Source organism: Bos javanicus, chromosome 1, assembly GCF_032452875.1.
Source record: "Bos javanicus breed banteng chromosome 1, ARS-OSU_banteng_1.0, whole genome shotgun sequence".
Classification (NCBI taxonomy): domain Eukaryota; kingdom Metazoa; phylum Chordata; class Mammalia; order Artiodactyla; family Bovidae; genus Bos; species Bos javanicus.
Window position 1 is genome coordinate 69,132,198 of NC_083868.1, and position 20,821 is coordinate 69,153,018.

General features: G+C 43.9%; 1 protein-coding gene across 20 annotated transcripts in view; it reads left to right on the top strand.

Moving 5' to 3' along the window:
- KALRN (kalirin RhoGEF kinase) overlaps positions 1-20,821 on the top strand; it is a 689,867-nt gene that overhangs the window by 457,395 nt on the left and 211,651 nt on the right. For all 20 annotated transcript variants that reach the window (XM_061408919.1, XM_061409480.1, XM_061409007.1 and 17 more), the window contains exons 26-32: positions 2,270-2,339; positions 4,930-5,019; positions 9,401-9,493; positions 14,944-15,055; positions 16,869-17,059; positions 17,489-17,590; positions 19,187-19,329. In XM_061408919.1, the coding sequence (XP_061264903.1) occupies positions 2,270-2,339; positions 4,930-5,019; positions 9,401-9,493; positions 14,944-15,055; positions 16,869-17,059; positions 17,489-17,590; positions 19,187-19,329 (801 nt within the window). The remainder of the gene's footprint in view (positions 1-2,269; positions 2,340-4,929; positions 5,020-9,400; positions 9,494-14,943; positions 15,056-16,868; positions 17,060-17,488; positions 17,591-19,186; positions 19,330-20,821) is intronic.

The following is a 20,821-nucleotide window of genomic DNA, read 5'->3' on the forward strand; positions in this document are numbered from 1 at the left end:
CACGATATTTCTTTCTCTTTCTGACTTCTTCACTCGGTATAACAGGCTCTAGGTTTATCCACGTCACTACAACTGACTCAAATGTGTTCCTTTTTATGGCTGAGTAATATTCCATTGTATCTATGCACCACAGCTTCTTTATCCATTCATCTGTCGATGGACATCTAGGTTGCTTCCATGTCCTGGCTATTGTAAATAGTGCTGCAATGAACATTGGGGTGCATGTATCTTTTAGAATTGTGGTTTTCTCAAGGTTTATGCCCAGTAGTTAGATTGCTGGGTGATATGGTAGTTTTATTCCTAGTTCGTTAAGTAATCTCTGTAATGTTCTCCATAGTGGCTGTAGCAATTTACATTCCCAGCAACAGTGCAGTAGGGTTACCTTTTCTTCACATCCTCTCCAGCATTTATTGTTTGTAGTATTTTGGTCATTCTGATTGGTGTGAGGTGATACCTCAGTGTACCTTTGATTTGCATTTCTCTAATAATGAGTGATGTTGAGTATCTTTTCATGTGTTTATTAGCCATCCGTATGTCTTTGGAGAAATGTCTGTTTAGATCTTCTGCCCATTGTTTGATCGCATTGTTAGTTTTTCTGATATTGAACTATATGAGCTGCTTATATATTTTGGAATTAATCCTTTGTCAGTTGCTTCATTTGCAGTTGTATGAGCTATTTATATATGTTGGATAGTAACCTTGTATTGGTTACATCATTTGCAAGTGTTTCCTCCCATTCAGTAGGTTGACTTTTTGTTTTGGGAAGACTTTCTTTTTAACCACTTTATTGAAGTACGATTGGTGTAAGAATTTGTACATATTTAATATCACAAAAACACTGATGCATTTGGGGATAATTATATACCCATGAAACTATCACCACCATCAAGGCCATAGACGTATTTATCACCTCCCAAAGTTTTCTTTTCTATTGTTGTATAACAACACTTAACAAAAGATCCATCTTCTTTGCAAATTTTAAGTATGTGATGCAATAATCTTAGCTATTGATATTATGCTATATAGTAGATCTCCAGAATTAATCTTGCAAAACTAAAATTATACACTTTAACCATTAGTTTCTTGGGTTGGAAATAACAGTATATATATCCCCTACTTAGACAAAAGGCAGAATATTAGGTACATTCTTCTACATCTTGCCTTTTTTACTTAACAGCTTGCCCTGGAGCTCTTCCATGTAAAAACCTACAAAGTTTTGCCATTTTCTATAGCCATATAGTATATGGTTCTATGGATGTACTATGGTTTACTTTGTCATCTATACACTGCCTTTTGCTATTATGAAGAGTGCCATGGTGAATATGCATATGTATACTTCATTTTGCATATGTGTGACTACAACTATAGCACATTTTCCAAAATTAAAATTGTGGAGGCAAAGATAAGTACTTTTTTAATTTGACAGGTATTGTCGAATTGACCTGTAAAGATTATACCATCGTCCATCATTGTCAGAATGTTTCCCTACAACCTCATAATTATTTGCAACACTTTGTCTGATTTTTAAAAAGAAAATGCCATTCCAATGATTCTGGCTTATTTGAGCTTGTATTCTCTGAGCTCAAACCAACTGTTTAATGTATGAATTTGAAGTTGGTGTGGTCAGCTCTTTATTATTTATTAACATAAAAAGGAGCCATACCGTAGATATTCACAATGGCAGAAAATTCGGTAGTAATTCAATTCAGCTTTGAAATGTATTATGACATTTTCCCCATTAAATTTTCTTTCCTAACAGTGTCAGCAACAGGAAGCATTAACTCAGTTTTTAGCACAAACTGGGTACTGACGGAAGAAAGTGAAAAATTGGAAAGAAGTCAGTATAGGATTCAGAATTTTTCCACCTTACCTCTGGGATCATAGATAGTATTATTTTGGTCTTTTGATACCTATATCTATATATTTTCAAGTGTTGCAACATGCTCAGACTACTCGTATTAAAAAATAGAGTCATAGTTACCATTGAAATGCCCAACAGAAGTATCATATTCCATCATTTTCAGCCTGAGAAGTGTAAACCTTTAAGGGAAACAATTAAGTAGCACTAATTAATCAATTAATTTAAAATGTAATGAAATTAGTTCCAACATATTTTAAATTGCTCCTTACCGCACATCACTTAGAAAGTGGAGAAGGCATATGTAAATAATGGAGCTGATGAGATTGGGTTGGCCTCAGTATGAGCCTCTGGTGGGGAGGGGTCCAACAGTACAGAATGTCTGATTTCAGCCTTTCTCCCTCCCTGCAGCATCTTCCTCAAAGAACTGGAGAAGTATGAGCAGCTGCCTGAGGATGTGGGACACTGCTTTGTTACTTGGGTAACCTACTGAACTTCTCCTCCTACGATCCCATGTTTTCCAGGGGTACAGGTGATACCAGATGGCATCACTGTTCAGTGCCTGACTGATGATTGGTGTCACTGACATTCTAACACAGGACCAGGGGCTGTAGAGAAGATCCATGAGTAGATCTGAAAGAAAGCAGTCTATCACTGAGCACCAGAGCCCTCCTTGGGAAAGGTCCTTAGATGTTGTGTCTGATATCTACCTTAAAAAACTTTCAAAAACTGAAATGTCAGGAGATTGAAATAAGACCACCACCCCTGGTAGAAGAACTGTTCCAGCTCCATCCACGAGTTATTTTTAACAGGATGAGGGAATTAGAACTTTAGAAGTCCACCAAGCCATTGTTCACATTTTCTTCCTTAATAAGAGAACAGACTCCTTGGTTATCCATCCCAATTCTGACCTACAGGATGTATACGTAGTCATTCTCTTTCTTGGAGCTGTTGTCATGGGCCAAGTAAATGGGCTGAATGTACCAGGTTTTAATTATATACATGGAAACACTAGTCTCTGTTAGTATCTCCACGCCCTATTATCCTGAGTTCAGGCTCGTGATATGTGTACCAACACCTCCAGGGAAGCCCACCTAGTACAATAAGTGCAACTAAACACGGAAATCTTTCCCCAGGGCCAGGAGTTCTAAATACTCAACAATTAACTAATTAGAACTACTACTCAAAACAGGCTAATTACTTTTCCAGTGTCTTCACAATTCAGAGAGTTTGCGCTCTTAACAGCCCTATGGAATAGGCAGAGCTGCGGTTATGTTTTATATTTTATAGATGGAAAGATCTCAGAGGAGCTGGGATGTTGAATAGTCCATTGACATATAATTAATATCACAGTTTATCCTGCAACTCTAGACTTGAGTTGCCTCCTTTTTCTGAAACTGTAACATTTACTTCCTGGCCTGGTCTCTTAAGGAAGTCTCAGACTACCATTTTATTTTGTGCTAATGCATTTTCCACCTCTAAATACATGAGCCCATGCACAGTTCACATTATTGCTAATAATAGTATATGATCCCTTGCACAGCCAATGTAGAGAAAAAATGAAACTGACCATTAAGTGAAAGAATTTTTTTTTGGTGTCTTGTTTCATACATTTTGTGGATTTGCCTTTCAATCAACCATAAGTATGATTTATTAGCATCTCTTAGGGATGATGAATGCCTCCTAAATAGTACATAAAAGTGGTTTCAGAAAACCTTTAGTATACAATATGCTCATTTTGCTAAGAATTATCTCAAAGTGATTTCTGAAGTCTTATCACCTTAATGTATGACTATAATGCAGGAGTAAAGGGTAGAAAGAGTTGCCATGTATTGAACGGCAAGAGTTATGACCAAGAAGCCTCAAGTCAACTTGCCTGGGCTCCACTGCTTTCTGAATTTAAAGTGACCTACATTGTGGACTTCTCATGTGGCTCAGTGGTAAAGAATCTGCCTGCCAATGCAGGAGACACAGGTTTGGTCCCTGGGTCAGGAAGATGCCCTTGAGAAAAAAAATGGCAACCCACTCCAATATTCTTGCCTGGAAAATCCCATGGATAGAGGAGCCTGGCAGGCTAGAGTCCATGGGGTCACAGAAGTCAAACATGACTTAGTGACTAAACAACAGCAACCAACCTCATGCCACTATTTTCGTACCTGTTAAGTGGGTTGATAATAAAAGAACTCATCACATAGGATTCTCATAAGGATCAAATGAGTTAGTATGTATAGAGTACTTGGGAAAGGAAGTGCTGGCATAAGTGAAAGCTGCTATAATTAGCACTTAGTTAGGCTTCTTTTTTAGAAGAAGACATCCCCAATGTTATGCAGGCATTGGGATGAGGAGTACTTCACAGTTGGGAAAAGTGCTTGGTGGCCAAAGTACACATAACTTTCCCAGTGGAAAGGCTGTGAAGCACTAACCCAGGAGATGTCAAAGACATAAGAAATGAATTTTTACCGAGCCATAGGATTCTTGACTTGAAGAAGCAATCTGTTTGGGATTCACTGTTTAGGATTCACTTAGGACCCCCCAAGGGTCACCCTGCTTTCGTTTTCCCCCATCATTGCTTCTGGCACATGTGGGATGGTGGCACAGTTGCTTGACATGCCCTAGAAACTGCCCCCATGGGGACATTTAGAGTACAAGCAGATCTCCTGCTGAGATTACACTTCATTTTCATTCTTTGACTTTTCGTCTTTAAAGCAAATGCTATCATTTTTCAAGATGGGAAGCAAATTATAGGTAACGCTAGAAGGGGGATACTCTCTCAATAAATTCTGTCCAGCTTCAGGACATATTATGATTTGTAAATTGATTTTTCTAATTCTATCTAGTACAGACTAGTTTTTAAATGAACTCTCTTTCAGTGAGCTCTCTTCCCCTGCTGATAAGAAAAAAGTACCCCAAGTTTATTAGGGTAGCACAGGCCTAATGAGCCCAGGGCATTTGCCACAGGGTTGTCTGTACCAGGCAATATCTAAGGGCTTAACTGCACAGCACTTGATGGCACGGTAAACAGAAGGGAGCAACTAATGGATGCTGATTGATTATTATCTTTGTTTTTTTAGGCAGACAAATTTCAGATGTACGTCACCTACTGTAAAAACAAGCCTGATTCCAACCAGCTGATCCTGGAGCATGCAGGCACCTTCTTTGATGTAAGCTGTGAACTTCCATTCTTGAGCCACTGACGAGCAGGTGGAATGCTTCTCTACTTTGAGATTATGGGTTTCTAACTATCCTTTGTTCCTCATTTTTCTTTATTGGCCCCCCCGCAATCCTCTCTCTCATGGATAAAACATGGGAAAAGCCAAAACCACTGTTTATCTTTTGTTTTGGGTTTCCCTGGTGGCTCAATAGTAAAGAACCCATGTGCCAAGCAGAAGACACAGGTTTGATTCCCTGAGTCAGGAAGATCCCCTAGAGAAGAAAATGGTAACTCACTCCAGTATTAACTCACTCCAGTATTCTTGCCTGGGAAATCCCATGGACAGAGGAACCTGGCGGGCTACAGTTCATGGGGTTGCAAAAGAGTTGGACATGACTCATAAATAACAAAACAACAATGTTGTGTTTTATTTCATCCCATCTCAAGTGCTGTGGTTTCTGATAAGGCACATTTGCCTGCATATCTCAACATCATGGAGTTGCAAAGAGTCGGACATAAGTGAGCAGCTAAGCACACAACACCAAATCTAGCTAGCCATAAATCTCATGTGTAGAAGAGGTGTACTAGGATGCAGGTGCCAATTAAGATGTTCCATTTCTACAGCGTGTGTGTGTGTGTGCACGCACGCATGCTTAGTCGCTCAGTCATGTCCAACTCTTTGTGACCCCATGGACAGTAGCCCTCCTGTCTCTCTCCATGGGATTCTCCAGACAAGAATACTGGAGTGGGTTGCCGTGCCCTCCTCCAGGGGATCTTGCCATCCTGGGGATTGAACCCAGGTCTCCCACATTGCAGGCAGATTCTTTACCATCTGAGCCACCTCTATAGCTCCTCAAATGCAGGACTTCTCAAAGTGTGGTCTCAGCTCAGCTACATCGTTATCACCTGAGAACTTATTAGAAATGCCTATTTTTGGACACTGCTCCAGATCTATTGAATCAGAATCCCCAGGGCTGGAATGAAACAATCTTGAGTTTTAAGGAGCCCTTCAGGTGACTCTGATGCCCACTCAAGTTTGAGAATCACTAACTACTCTAATACAATTGTTTCAACCTTGACTGCACCTTGGAATCACCTTAGAGCTACGAAAAATACTGGTTCCAGTCCCAGCCCTGATTGTGTTATGATCAGCCTGGATTTGGCCTGGGCATTGAGATTTTTAAACATTTCCAGGTGAGAGTAACATGCAGCCAGGGTCGAGCACTTGTTCTGTAGTGGAAGCCAAGAGGAGATTCAGAGCTGATGTGCCTTGTCAGGGCCTCTGGTTTTGGGTGAGCACAGTCCTGTTGGCAAATGATGTGTATATGATACTGGTCCCCAGAGAGTGACTTACTGGCTATAACATGAACAGAATCAAATGGATCACTGTAGGATGCATGGAAAGAACAAGGGGGAAGAAAGAAATGAGAATAAAAAAGTGAAGTTCAATGAGAGATAGGTGATAAGAATGATGGCCATTCTGAGAGTCATAGCAGAAGTAACAAACACTTGAAATTCAGAAAATTTTAAATGTCTATCAGTCTAACTTTCTGCCTACTCATTCCTTCTCTAAATATTTGAATGTCTACTGTAAGCAAGATAATGTGCCAGGTCCCATGGGCTCACAGACATTCAAACATGGTTCCCATACTCAAGTTTACAAAATAATCCTTCTCTGAGCATCTTTCTAGCCTTACCTGCTGTAACAGAAATGATTCTACAAGTGTCTTGTTGCTCAGTGAAGGAATAATACTTGAATGGGTGAAAGCCAGACAAGAAAAAACAGACATGATTTTTAAAGATGGAGTATTACTATGGAAATGGTCCCGAAGTGAAATTTGTGAGGTTTTGTTTAAACTTAAAACTCAAGAAAAGCACTTCTCTGACTTGGTATCAGAAGTTATTGGGTATCATTTTAGATGCCCTTTACTCCTATTCTCTCTCCTTAATAATGTGTTTCTCTTAATATATTTCTGGTTTTTTATCAATAGTGTCTAGAAGAGTCTTTTTGAAGTTTTAAATGTACTGTGTCCTGTCTTCCACTTCACATTTTTCTGAATGTACATATCCTGTGCTCTGAGTAGGCTGCAGACTCATCTGCCTCCTTATCTTTGCACACACTATTCTCACTGCCTAAGATAGACCGTGAGCCCTTTGCACACACTGCACACAGGCACACATAGACACCCTTAGAAGTCTTCCTATCCTTAAATGGCCACAGTCATGTGTTGCTTCCTACGTGAATCCTTGCCTTTCTCTTTATGTGCAGTATACTTCGTCTCTTTATGGCATTTGTAACCATCTGCCTTTTGAAGGTTACAAATGCCATACTATGCCTTTTGTGAGCTCCTGAGAAGGTTGACTCATGGTTTGCCTGGTTCATTTTTTACATGTTACAGTGTCTGGTGCTAACCTGCATTTTCCTCTCATCCTACATTCCTCATATTCCTGTTTCTAGCCAATTTCTAGGCTTTGATTTATAAGTTGGACATACCCCAAATTTTACACCCTACCCCCCGTTTCTAATATCATGCCTAATAAGCCTGTACATTAGTTGGGGAGGCCAATGCAAGACAGAAAACCAGTCCAGTAGGAGTTCCTGGAGCTTGGCCTAGAGGTGGGGAGAGAGGGCAGCAAATTCTCCTGATGGTTCCCTAAACGTTCCAGAAAGCATCATCTTTGTAGCTTTTTCCCTCCCATCAGAAGAGTTTCCCTAAATGCTATACTTAGAGACCATCTACTTTAGGCCCTCCTTCCATCAGAGATTAAAACCCCAATAAAGACAGCTCTGTTATCCATTACTGTAAAGAAAGCACAGAAAATTCAAGCACCAGAAAGGCCCACACATTGACATGATCCAGCATTTTCTACACCAGACGTAGGAGCTGTGAGGCGGTGATGACTGGTACCCTGTTGATTACTAAGCTTGGTTGGCTGACCCAGCCACTGGACACCACCCCTTCCTTACTCTCCACATGAAGCCTACCAGGAACTCAGCATCTTGTTAGAGAGGGAAGCCAGTCAAAGTGCCTTATTGCCTGAGCTCTCCTGCCAAAGCCCCAGATAAGCTCAAAATGTTAATTTGCCCAAATAGGGTCAGGCTGCCAGCTGTTTTGCCCATTTTCCTTGAACAAGTCCTGATATAAACACACAAGTTTAGGGAAGAGGCAAATGAGTGAGAAAATTGCCACCTTCTGGGATAGCTGGAGGAAAATGGAATGATTTATGACTATTATTGTTCCCTTTGCTTCACCTTCCTTCATGGCCCGTAACAAGTCCTACTTTATCTAGGTTTAAAATGTTTCTTGTAATTCTCCCGATGCTTTGTGCTCACTAACCTTCATTTATGGCAAGCCCCCACATTACACACCTGCAGACATAGACGTATGTAGAGGGTACGGTTTGTTTTAGTACCTTCGCAGACATGTGCAGCCATCCTCACAGTCAATTTTAGAGCGTGTTCATCACCTCATAAGGCATCCCCACACACTCCACCTTATCCTCCCTACACCCCCAGCTCTGAGCAACTGACAATCTATTTTCCATCTCTATAGATTTCCTCTTCTGGACATTTCATTTAAAAATGGAATGATAGGTGTTCTTTTGTGACTGACTTCTTTCACTTAGCATAAGGCTTTCAAGGTTCATCTATGTTGTAGCATGTCTCAGTATTTCATTCTGTTTTATGGCCAAAAAAATACTCTGTTGTATGACTATAATACATTTGTTTTTTCACTCATCAGTTGATGGACATTTGGGTTATGCCCACCTTTTCACTACTCTTAATAAAATAATACTACTATGAATATTTTGCAGCAGTTTTTTGTGGACATATGTTTTGATTTCTCTTGGGTATATACCCAGGAATGGAATTGTTGGATTGATGGTAATTCTATTTTTACACACTTAGACTTCTGCAATAATCTCTGGACTGGTGTCTGTGTCTCTTTCCCAATCTCTACTCTCTGTGTTGCTATTAGGCTTATATGAGTCTTTCTGAAACATTGTTTTCACCATGTTTTTCTTCTATATAAGATCTGCGAAACTTGACCCTTGAAAAACTCACCATCAAACCCTAATTCATCCTTTTAGCTCTACGCCATCAATGACCCATGTACATCTCGCTTATCTAACTGTATTTTCACTTGTTCCAGAATCTAGGTGTGAGCCTCTCTACTGCTCAGGCACTCATTATCATCTAAAGACACAGTGATGATTTCCTATGTGTTTTGGTTTATACATTTTCCCTTTTTTCCCCTTCCAAGAATAGTTTCTAATCATTTTGTACCTTTTTCTTTTCTCCTCTCTCCTTAACCCTGCCCACCTCCTCCCAGAACACATATGTGCACATGTCCCACCGTGTCTAACAGTGTCCATTTTCATCCCTGTAGGAGATACAGCAGCGGCATGGCCTGGCCAACTCCATTTCTTCCTACCTAATTAAGCCTGTCCAGAGGATTACCAAGTACCAGCTGCTCCTGAAGGTACCTCCCCCCTCTATGTCACCCTGACCACACTGCCAACCAGGTCCAAGGAATCCTAGCTTTGCCCAGGCATGGGAAAGCTTCTACCTGAAGACCTTTCATCTGCCTAGAGCAGAACTTCAGCAATGAGCCCATGCTGCCATTGCTGGCTCCAGACTGCATGTTCTATCCTATGAAATCTCACATGCTTATTTTGGGGGAAAGAGGAGAAATGGAAGCAGGGATGGATTGTGATTGTTTTCATATCCACCACTGCACATCTCCTAGTGACTGCCACCCCAGACAGTCGTGGGTACACAGAGACTCTCCCGTCCTTCCCTTCTGGGCAGATTCCTCCTGGGGGCCCTTGCTTGGTAGGATCCAGGATCAAGGTCTTAGGGTCAGTGCCAGCATGGGCAGTGGAGGCCCAGGGCAGCACCTATCATTGCCTTTATCTCTGTTTGTCTAGACTAGGAGATTTTAAAGAGGAAATAGTTTGAAAGTACATACAAAGACAGAATGACAACTCTGTATCTGTAGGCTCCTATGTGTTACGGGTTCTTCTAGAGCCAACCAGGAGATATGTTTTTTCTCCCAATCCTTTTCTTTAACAGTCAAATCATCAAATTATATAAAATACTATGTGATTTGGGCTGATTCTTCTCAGAGAAGAATACACTAACAGTCTGAAAATGTGACACTTCTCAAAGAAAGCCTGGGAAGTCTATATCTTAGGCTGTTATATAACTGTATCTACATTAACTCTTAATGTGTAAGGGTGGAGTTTTCCCTAAGTTTGACTATATTTCTGGTCACTTCTCAAATGCAAAAAAAGGATTGTGAGAAGCATGTCGTAAGTAGTATAGTTCTAGAGAAACTCTGATGAAATTCAGTTCTATGAGATGCTTGCTGAACCTCACATTTCCTAGCTGCTTCAGTAAACCTGAAAACCAGTCTTGTTTCAAATCTAGATTCTAGTCATGTTGAAGTGCGCCCGCCTTTCCTGTCTGTGGGGTCCTACTGACTTAGCACTTGTAGTTCTGTGATGAGAAGAGTGGGGCAGCAGTGAGCCCCGCCCCAACCTCTCTTCTCTCTTCTGGGTTAGGACTGGGTCTTATGTCATCCTTATTTTTCAGCCCTGTCCTTCAAACCTTCACCTTCCTCAACTTCAGGACTTCACTTCCAGGCACTCCAGCCTGCCAACCCTGCAGAAAATGACTTAGAGAATCACCACAGGGCATCCATGCCTTTGGCCTTTACTGAGGACTAGTGTTAGAAATAACTATGTGCAGACCATCACAGCTGTTCGGGTAGAACTTTGAAGATGCCATTCTGTTTTTGAAGTTTCTTATATAAAGGCTCACAAAAATTCTCCCAAGATCTCAGCGTAGGGCATGGATATTCTTTCCTGAAAAATTGGTGTGCCAGACAGTCAGTCAGTTCAGTCACTCCATCGTGTCCAACTCTTTGTGACCCCATGGACTGCATCATGCCAGGCTTCCCTGTCCGTCACCAACCCCTGGAGTTTACTCAAACTCATGCCCATGAGTCGGTGATGCCATCTAACTATCTCATCCTCAGTTGTCCCCTTCTCCTCCTGCCTTCAGTCTTTCCCAGCATCAGGGTCTTTTCCAATGAGACAGTTCTTTGTATCTTGTGGCCAAAGTATTGGAGCTTCAGCATCAGTCCTTCCAATGAACACCCAGGACTGATCTCCTTTAGGATGGACTGATTGGATCTCCTTGCTGTCCAAGGGACTCTCAAGAGTCTTCTCCAACACCAAAGTTCAAAAACATCAATTCTTTGGTGCTCAGCTTTCTTTATAGGCCAACTCACACATCCATACATGACTACTGGAAAAACCATAGCTTTGACTAGACGGACCTTGTTTGACAAAGTAATGTCTCTGCTCTTTAATCACAAGAACTTGAGGTCCTTCTTTGCCTTTGACTGTCAGATAGTGTCTAGTTTTATGGTTACTTACAGGAGTTTCTCCTTACCCCAGAGGTGGGGAACAATCTTCTATCGTGGATTCTGACAAAACATTTGAGTAAGCATAATGAATGGGCAGTTGGATGGAGTAGGGTTATAGATCTAAATGAAAAGTACTGTACTGTTGGGCTTCCCTGGTGGCTCAGTGGTAAAGAATCCTGTCAATGTAGGAGATCCAGGTTTGATCCCTAGGTCGAGAAGATCCCCTGGAGGAAGAAATGACAACCCACTCCATTATTCTTGCCTGGGAAATCCCATGGACAGAGGAACCTGGTGGGCTACAGTCCATGGGGTCACAAAAGAGTCAGACACGACTTAGCAACTAAATAGCAGCAATAACAACTGTATATAATTATCCTCTCCTTCCCTAGCCCACATGATGTATGACCTTTCTAAATGATTATTATTATACAAGATTTTTGTGTGTGTGGTTTTCAAACTTAAGTATTTCCAAAGCTCTTTCAGGAATTAGTGGGGTTGTGAATTTTTTTTAAATAAAATAAAACTGACTCACCCATCCACACTGCCACAGTCTCCAGTCAATTAGGCCCCAGTTCTAAGAGAAATATAAGTTTTCACCCCTCCTTGTTAATCCCTAAGGCTGAAGTTCCTAGGATGAATTTTGTGCCTTGGGCAAGGGAGAGATGTGGACAACGGATAGGCTGCCCTGTGCTTTGCTTTAGGCAGATGGAAGGGTGGGCTCTGGGCTTTAACTCTGTGATTAGCTGTTTTAGAAAGAGAAGACTATGCAGGTAACTGAGAGAGAAGACAGTAAAGTAGGGGGAATTTGCTGTAGAAATGTTTTAAAGTTATTTGGGGAAGAAGAGACTTAGTAAGATAATTTTAACCTCTTTCAAATGTGCTTGTAGCCGAGTGCTTGCTGAGTAAAAGAAAAATAGTTTACTGAGCTTTTACTATAAATAAATAATATGGGATTTATTTTCTCATTTAAGTCAGCTTTATTCCAAGTCATGCTAAGTCACTTCAGTCGTGTCTGACTCTGTGCGACCCCATAGACGGCAGCTCACCAGGCTCCCCCGTCCCTGGGATTCTCCAGGCAAGAACACTGGAGTGGGTTGCCATTTCCTTCTCCAATGCATGAAAGTGAAGAGTGAAAGTGAAGTCGCTTAGTCGTGTCCGACTTTTAGCGACCCCATGGACTGCAGCCTACCAGGCTCCTCCGTCTATGGGATTTTCCAGGCAAGAGTGGGGTGCCATTGCCTTCTCCATTATTCCAAGTAAGCGGATATTTAATTATCAGTATCCTCTGGAGTTCCTCCCTTTAGGTGTTGCATAAAAGTGAAAGTCAGAGTGTTCAATATTCTCTGTGTAAATCTGCTACAGCTGTCCTTTTCAGTCTAAATTAAATGTGGAGCTTTCTCCGTTTCATAAACTATAGCAGAGATCTGAGGAGAACTCATTGGTTTTGCTGGTTGGTTGGTGGACATGCCAAATTGCTTTGGGAGGTTAAAGTAATTGGTGTTTTCTGTTACCAACTGTAGCCTATTTCTTATTTCCCTCTTATGTTTCTGCCTAGAAATTCCTTTGATGATATATGAGAACCGGTTGGGAGGGTTAAAATTAGGTAAGGGAAGAGAACATAAGGTTGGCAGAAGTAAATGCAGCTTTCTGAACAATGATGCTGTTACACTGACTGTAACCAAAGACAGAGCTGAGAAATGATCTGGTCTACCTCCCAAGCGTCTGCTCTAGGTGGTGTATCTCTTCTTCGGACACTCAGAGCTCCCTTCTTCATGTGGGAAGATAACACAAAGGCCTGGATTTTCATATCAGACGATCACTAATCAGATATCTTACTTTACTAATAATTTCAAAGATACATATAATCCAAGACAGAGATAAAACACAGAAGTCCAGGACCACCAAAAGCTCCAAGACCTTTCTTACAACATCAGGATATGCTGAGATCTTGATTGGCATGCAAAGTTTCTAAATAATGTGTGTTGCATCCTCTCACTTACCCTGAAGAGAGCCATTTCATCATGAAATGTAATCACTTTTTACTTAGTTGTGTAACTTATTTGATACTTTCCAGGGAGCCATTGATTGTAGGTTTGTCTACCATAAGAAGTCATAGACAGGCCAGACAGATCCTACTAAAAGCACACCATAAATAAGGAGTCTTCTGCTGGCAGGTACCTAGTTTGTCAGGAGGTCTGTCATTGATGTGTTTATAAGGTTTGGTCTTGTCAACTTTCTTTCTTTCCTGGAAGTGCATCCCCACCCATCCACCCATTCCCTGTCTTCCCCCTCCCCAGAAGGGGGAAGTATGGTTTGTAGATCTGTTGCTTAACTTCTTCCTTTCCAGAGTCAAAGTGAGCAAGATATGATAACCCTGATAGGAAAAGTGAAAGCCAGCATTCCTCTGGTTTGAGTGAAATCATTTCAAATGGTCTTTATGGTTACTAAGATAGTTGGAAATTATCTTTTCTCCATCAACCAGATATTATATATCTTTTATGGAAAGGGTAAAGACCTAGTCTCCAATGGAGATGTTAAAGAGAGAGCATGGTCCAGGAGGACAGGGGGAAGGCAGGTTGGCCTGGTGGATGGAGTACTGGATTTGGATTCAAGAGACCTGGATTCAAGCCTCTACATGGCCTCCAATGAGTTCTATAACCTGGGCAAAACCCATGTCCCTCTTGAGCACAGTGTCCTCATTTGACAATCCAGGGACTAGTCCATGATCCTATCTGTTGGCCCAGGGCCGACATCTAATACATATAATCTAAAAATCTTTTAGGACTCTGAAAAGCTATAAACCTATACTTTCCATAATCCCTAGTTGTTCCCAGTGTGGAAGAAGTCATTCAGGTGGTAGAGGTGTGTCAATAAACGTGGTGCTGGAGGTTGGCGTGCAGTGATGTGTGAGTGCTGTGTGTCCTCTATGATCGCATAGTACTGCACCTCTGTTTGTATGTTTTGCCAGGGGTATTCCCTGACCTCAGGTTAGTTGGGTGACAGAGAATACCCTAGTTGCTCACTTCTAGTGCCAGCCACTTGGGAGTTGGGTTGAGTTAGTTGGATTAGATTGAGCTGAGGAAACTCAGTCTGGGAAAAGCATGATGGTTGAATTCTTTGGTGATAACCTCTCCACCCCAGAGGGGTTCCCAGAGGGGACTATCACAGACAATGAAGCTAGCTTCCCTGGTGGCTCAGACAGTAAAGAATCCACCTGCAATGTGGGAGACCTGTGTTCAATCCCTGGGTTGGGAAGATCCCCTGGAGGAGGGAGTGACAACCCACTCCAGCATTCTTGCCTGGAGAATCCCCATGGACAGAGGAGCCTGGTGGGCTACAGTCCATGGGGTTGCAAGGAGATGGACAGAACTGAGTGACTAAGCACACAGCACATAATTCCTTGAGGAACTGGTATATAATTGCCTTGAGGGGTTAGGTAGTGGGAGGCTGGGGAAGCTGGGGGAAACTGTTCTAACTGTGTCTGGACCTTTTCACAGGAACTTTTAACTTGCTGTGAAGAAGGAAAAGGGGAGCTCAAGGAAGGCCTGGAGGTGATGCTTAGTGTCCCAAAGAGAGCCAACGACGCCATGCACGTCAGCATGCTGGAAGGTAGCTGTGCGCTCAGCCTCCCAGGGAGCCTCCTCCTTTCCTAAAGCTGTGGAACTGGCGTCATGGGGGGGAAGTGGTGTGAAGTCATGCAGAGTGCCAGGCTGGAAGAGAGGAGAAATGGCAAGTTGTTCCATAGGTCCTGGGGAAGTGTGAGAGGAGATCCACAGGGGCCAGGTCAGCTATCACCTGCCTCCAGGTAGCCCCAGGCCTGTGTCGCATCAGATACGTGGACAACCTGCTGCCTGAGAGCCAGAGTAGGACAAGCCATCATCATCCTTACTGTAAAGGTGTGAAAACCCTGACCCATAGCAGTCCTGTTCATCTGCATAGCATCTGCATCGCACTTGTCATCATAATAAGCAGAAATCCTGCGCGCACACACACACACACACACACACACACACACACACACTGTCTTTAGCCTTGTCCTTCTCTCTTTTTTATTCTTTTAAAACACATATAACATAAAGGTTACCATCTTAACCATTTTTAAATGTACACTTCAGTGGCATCAAGTACATTCATGTCAGTGTGCAACTACCCTCACCCATTCGTAGCAGGTGAGTCAAGTCCAGCCAGATAAAACTGATGGGACTTTGTCAAAGCTCCTTCAGTCCACTGGAACCATGTTCTAGGGACCCAGAAACCTGGCATAGTGAGACAATAAAGCACTCCCAACACCACAAAACCCAGCAGATGAGGGCAGAGCAGCCATGGTCAAAACTGTTAGATGAGTTAATATTCCATATCCCAACCTGGGCTGGCAAACAGGTGAGATAAGGGAGGCAAGTCTTCTTTGTAGTACATAGTAACCCTGTGGGGTATTCCTCTCTTCAAGACCACTTTTCCTTCCCTGCCCCTTACCCCAACACTGCCAAAGACTTGGTCTGGTTTCAGTATATCCTGACCACTCTTAACACGGGAAGCCCACTTCTTCATGCAGAGGAGCCATGATTACCTTCTCCAGACTGAGCACTGACTATCTGCATCTATTCCTAGTATCTCACCTTCTCCACCTCCTACTCTTCTGTTCACACCTGCTCCCCACCCCTCCCCCACGTCTGCCTCTCTGAGCACCTTCTCCTCCAGCCTGTGCCTGACCTGTATTCTGGATCCAGGTACTTCAGGTGGGCTCTATGGACCAACAGCAGCAGCACCTGAGAGCTTGTTTAGAAGTGCAAATTCATGGGCTCCACCCCACTCCTACCGAATCCCAGTCTTTTAGGGATTGAAGAATTGATTATGTGTTTTCATAATCAATTTAGGTGATTCTTATACACAATAAAGTTTCAGAACCTCCGTTAAAATGATACGAATATAAATTGCTGAAGGCTTGTGCACCGCATAGTACAGGAGCTATCAAAGGGAAGTCCTAGGAATGGAGCATAAGAAATGAGGACATGAAGTGACAACGAATGGAGTGGAGTCGGGGGCACGCAGGCAGTGTGTGTTGTCAGCCCCATTCTGGGCTCCAGGTCAGCTACAGCGGGAGCTGTGGAGGGAGAAGGAGAGATGGCGTTTGCCCTTGCAGGCACTCCCCGGCTGACAGAAGGCTGGGGGAGACTGCTCTGGAGCTCTTCGTGAGATTCCCCTGACATTGGTTCGGTAGAGGAGACCTGGGGCAGAAAGGGGGTCTGATCCCAGTGCCATAGAGCTGTCCTCTGAGGTGTGCAGGAACCACAGGAATCAGCCTGAGAGAAAAGTGTGGGAGCTGAGGGGTCCCTGTCAGGAAGCCTGCCTCCAAGAGGGGACTGGAGCAAGGGGCCCACATGTGGTGGAGAAATCACACAGACTGGAAACGGGTTTTTTTCAGGGTTCGACGAGAACCTGGACGTGCAGGGGGAGCTGATTTTACAAGATGCCTTTCAAGTGTGGGACCCCAAGTCGCTGATCCGGAAAGGGCGGGAGCGACACCTATTCCTCTTTGAGATCTCCTTGGTTTTCAGCAAGGAGATCAAAGACTCTTCAGGACACACAAAATATGTTTACAAGAACAAGCTACTGGTAGGTGGGGCAGGTGGGGTCAGACGAGTCTCCCCATTTGCTAGCTCCCTTGGGCAGGAAGGGATCTTGTACACTCTGCTCGTCTCTCCCCTGGTGCCACACCAACACCATCCTGGACAAGCGAAAGGCATCCTAGTTGGAAAGTGCCCCCTCAGCCCACTTACGCATCTTAGAGCTGACCTTTCTTCTTCCTGTTGGCGTGGGCGCCTCCCTCTTCACCCTCCCTCCCTGCTACCTGCTCATCAGGCACGTGCCTGTAGGTCCTTTCATCCTGGGTAGAAGAACAGAACATCTGGTCTGTTTAAGTTTGATTGACAGAGCCCCTCCCTCGGTCCTCTCCTCTCTGTTGCCTTTCCCTTCCCACCCCAGCCCTAAGTCTCCCCACCGCCCTCCCCTTCCCCGCCTCTCACAGGCATTTCCTGTCTACAGACCTCAGAGCTGGGTGTGACCGAACACGTAGAGGGCGATCCCTGCAAATTCGCCTTGTGGTCTGGGCGCACCCCATCCTCAGACAATAAAACAGTGCTGAAAGTAAGTATTGCTCTCTGCTGGGCACAAGACCAGGGTTGGGGGTAACCAAAGGGGGCTTAGAGGGATGTGGGCAGGATATGCCTAAAAGCTGGGGCCTCTGGGCTTCCCTCAGGAGGGCAGCCCCACATGGATGTTCAGACACAAATTCTATCATGAAAGTAGCCTAAAATCTCAGACTACTGGTCTCTAAGTCCAGGTACTTGTTGGCGTGTGGAAGGAAGAAGGCAGGGAATGGCCTTAGTGGGGCCCACTTAAATATGTTCTGCCCATGTGGCCACTTCAAGTGTCAAGGATGACAACTGACCTTTGGCAAAAGTCACCTTGTTTTGCTCTACATTCATTCAACATTTCTTTCCTGAACACCTTCCGCATATAAGGTATTCTGCTCAGTGGAGGCTGTGTGTGAGATATAGACCCTTACATTCTAGAAACTCTAGTGAATCATACGAGCGAGCATGGGAACTAGGCCGATTGAGAGGAGTGTTGAGAAGGGTCCCTAAGGAGTCCCCTCAGCTCCCCAGAGTACACATCACGGGGAGCTGAGTGAGCACTTGTGGTCACGCTAGTGAAACCGAGGACAGATCCTGCACGTGGCACATCCATCAGTTGTGTGCTTCTCAGGGAAGTGCTCATCACCAAGGAAGACATGGGCCAGCCCTGAGCAAGCTTCACACTTGTTCACTCTGAGTTGTCAGCATGGCTGCTGCCCGGCATGAGGAAGAAGTACCTGAACAGACTTCCATGAAGACAAATGGGGTATTCATGGAGTGACAGCAGTGCCTTCAATTAACAGGTTTACTAGCCTAAAAACCTGGGACCAACGCAGTCAGTACAAGCCTATGTAGTCATATGGGCGTTGGACTTATATCCAGGTTCGATATAAGTGTATCCGAGTTAAACCAGTATATCCAGGTCTATATATCCACTTGGTAAGTGGCTGCTGCCTCCAAACACCCCCTTGTTGCCCCTCCTGTGTTCTCCAGACCTCCCCAGAATCCAGTAACTGAAGTGTTAATCCTTGGTCCAGCAGGGGCAGATATCACTGTTGGTCAGTGCCTCCAAAGTTATTAAATACTTTGAAAATGAACCTGTCGAAGTTTGCATTGAGTCTTGAGGTCAGAGCCCTGTTCAAGGAGTTGGAAAAGCATGTCCGTGGGATTGAAGTCACAAGTATAAAACCAGGGGTGGGGGGATGATTTGGGAGAATGGCACTAAAACATGTATAATATCATATAACAAATGAATTGCCAGTCCAGGTTCCATGCAGGATACAGGAAGCTTGGGGCTGGTGCACTGGGATGACCCAGAGGAATGGTTTGGGGAGGGAGGTGGGAGGGGGGTTCAGGATGGGGAACACATGTATATCTGTGGCAGATGCATGTTGATGTATGGCAAAACCAATACAATATTGTGAAGTAAAAATAATAATAATAACAATAATAAAAAATTAAAAAAAAAAAAACCAGAGAAATAAACCCCTCCAACATTTGATATCCTTGACCAATGATGGATTAAGCCTGCAAGAGAAGGGTTGAGAACTGTTTCGGTGGATTGAGGGAAATGAGGTTCTTACTGTCTCTCCCTGTGGCACTGCAGGCCTCCAACATAGAAACCAAGCAGGAGTGGATCAAGAACATTCGAGAGGTGATTCAAGAAAGGATCATTCACCTGAAAGGAGCTTTGAAGGAGCCAATTCAGCTCCCCAAAACACCAGCCAAACAGAGGAACAATAGTAAGAGGTAACCAGGGTCTCTGCCCCTAGCACAGCCTCACAGGCTTCAGGGAGCGGGGGTGGGGTAAACCTTTGCTTCTGTGGGGGTGGTGCACCCCTCTCTGTGACACCCCACTGAATTCTACCTAAGAGGAGTCACCTCCTCTTAAGCACCTCACCCATCACTGTCAGTTATACTCAGCAGAGCTTCAGTGAGCACCTGAGTGTGTTGGGTACCCCAGGAATATAAAAGGGAGTCCATTCACTCAAGAACCATCTGACAGGCATGTCTCACACTTGGGATAATTAAACAAGAAGAGCCAGGACCACCGGTAGGGACGGGAAATGCTGCAGGCATCATGGAGAGAGGACTTGTGATGGGCACTAGAGTGAAGTGTATGGGGAAGGCTTTGGGAGGGAGGTGGCTGAGGGGAGGGCTCTCTGGACTGGCTAGACAGCGAAGGGCTGTGACAGGCAGGGGTATGCCATCACTGCAGCTCTTACTCTACACCCCCACCCCTGCCAAGCCCTCATCTTCTTTCATTTGAGGCAAGCCTTGTGATTGGGCAGAAGATGACTTTTTTTTAAATATCTTCATCTCTCTGGGTCCTTCTGAATCCCAGTTTTCCCTATACCAGTGGGTGACTGCTTAAGTATCAAGTCTCCTTGTGACAGTCACTTTCAATGACTCTTTGGAGGGCACTTTAAAAGAAAGAATAGAAAAACTTCATGTCAATTTTGGAAAACTCGAGAAAAAAAAAAAAAAGTAAAAACAGAGTTCTGGAGGTTATGGATGTTGGTGATAACAGGCTGTCTTCTCTCCTATTCATGAATGGAATAAATTCAGAAGATTTAGTTGACCCTTTGGTACCAGCCAGCATACACAAGCCAGGGAGCCACCAGGAGAGATGGTAGTCAAAAGAAGGGTGTGGCTAAGGTAGAGAGAGATTCCCCCAGGGGCAGGAGCCCCAGGACATGCATGGCCAGGATAAGGCCCCTTCTAGGTGCTGAAAGAACAGTTATGACTGTGCTGGGGAGGGGTTATTTTCAGTTACCTGTGTCAGGGTAAGGGGCACAATTAGTTTAGTGCTAGAGACGGATCCTTCTGTAGCGAGTCTTTACTTCAATAAAAGAGAGAATGAAAAACAGTTATAAGGAAGTCAAGGTCCAGAACCTTGATGGGAAAGGATATTCAGGCAAGGCTGTCCAGGGAAAGAGCCCCTTTCTCCTCTAGTAGAATTTGAGCATTTCTAGAACATGGGATGGACATACCTTGGAAATGCCTCATGCCTTGCCTTGGTCGTTGTCAGGTGATGAGAGAGTGAGAAACCTTGGTGGACTCTGCAGAGAACAGCCAGGTGTTGTGTTATTTCATTAGCTTGGCTCCCTATATATGGGGACAGAGTTTACAGAGGAATGGGTTGGCTTGGGGAATACTTCCTACCCTCCTGGCTAGGCTCCTCACCTTCCCCAGAACTAGCTTCATCTGGAGTGGACCAGAAGGTCCTGCAATGGGCCAG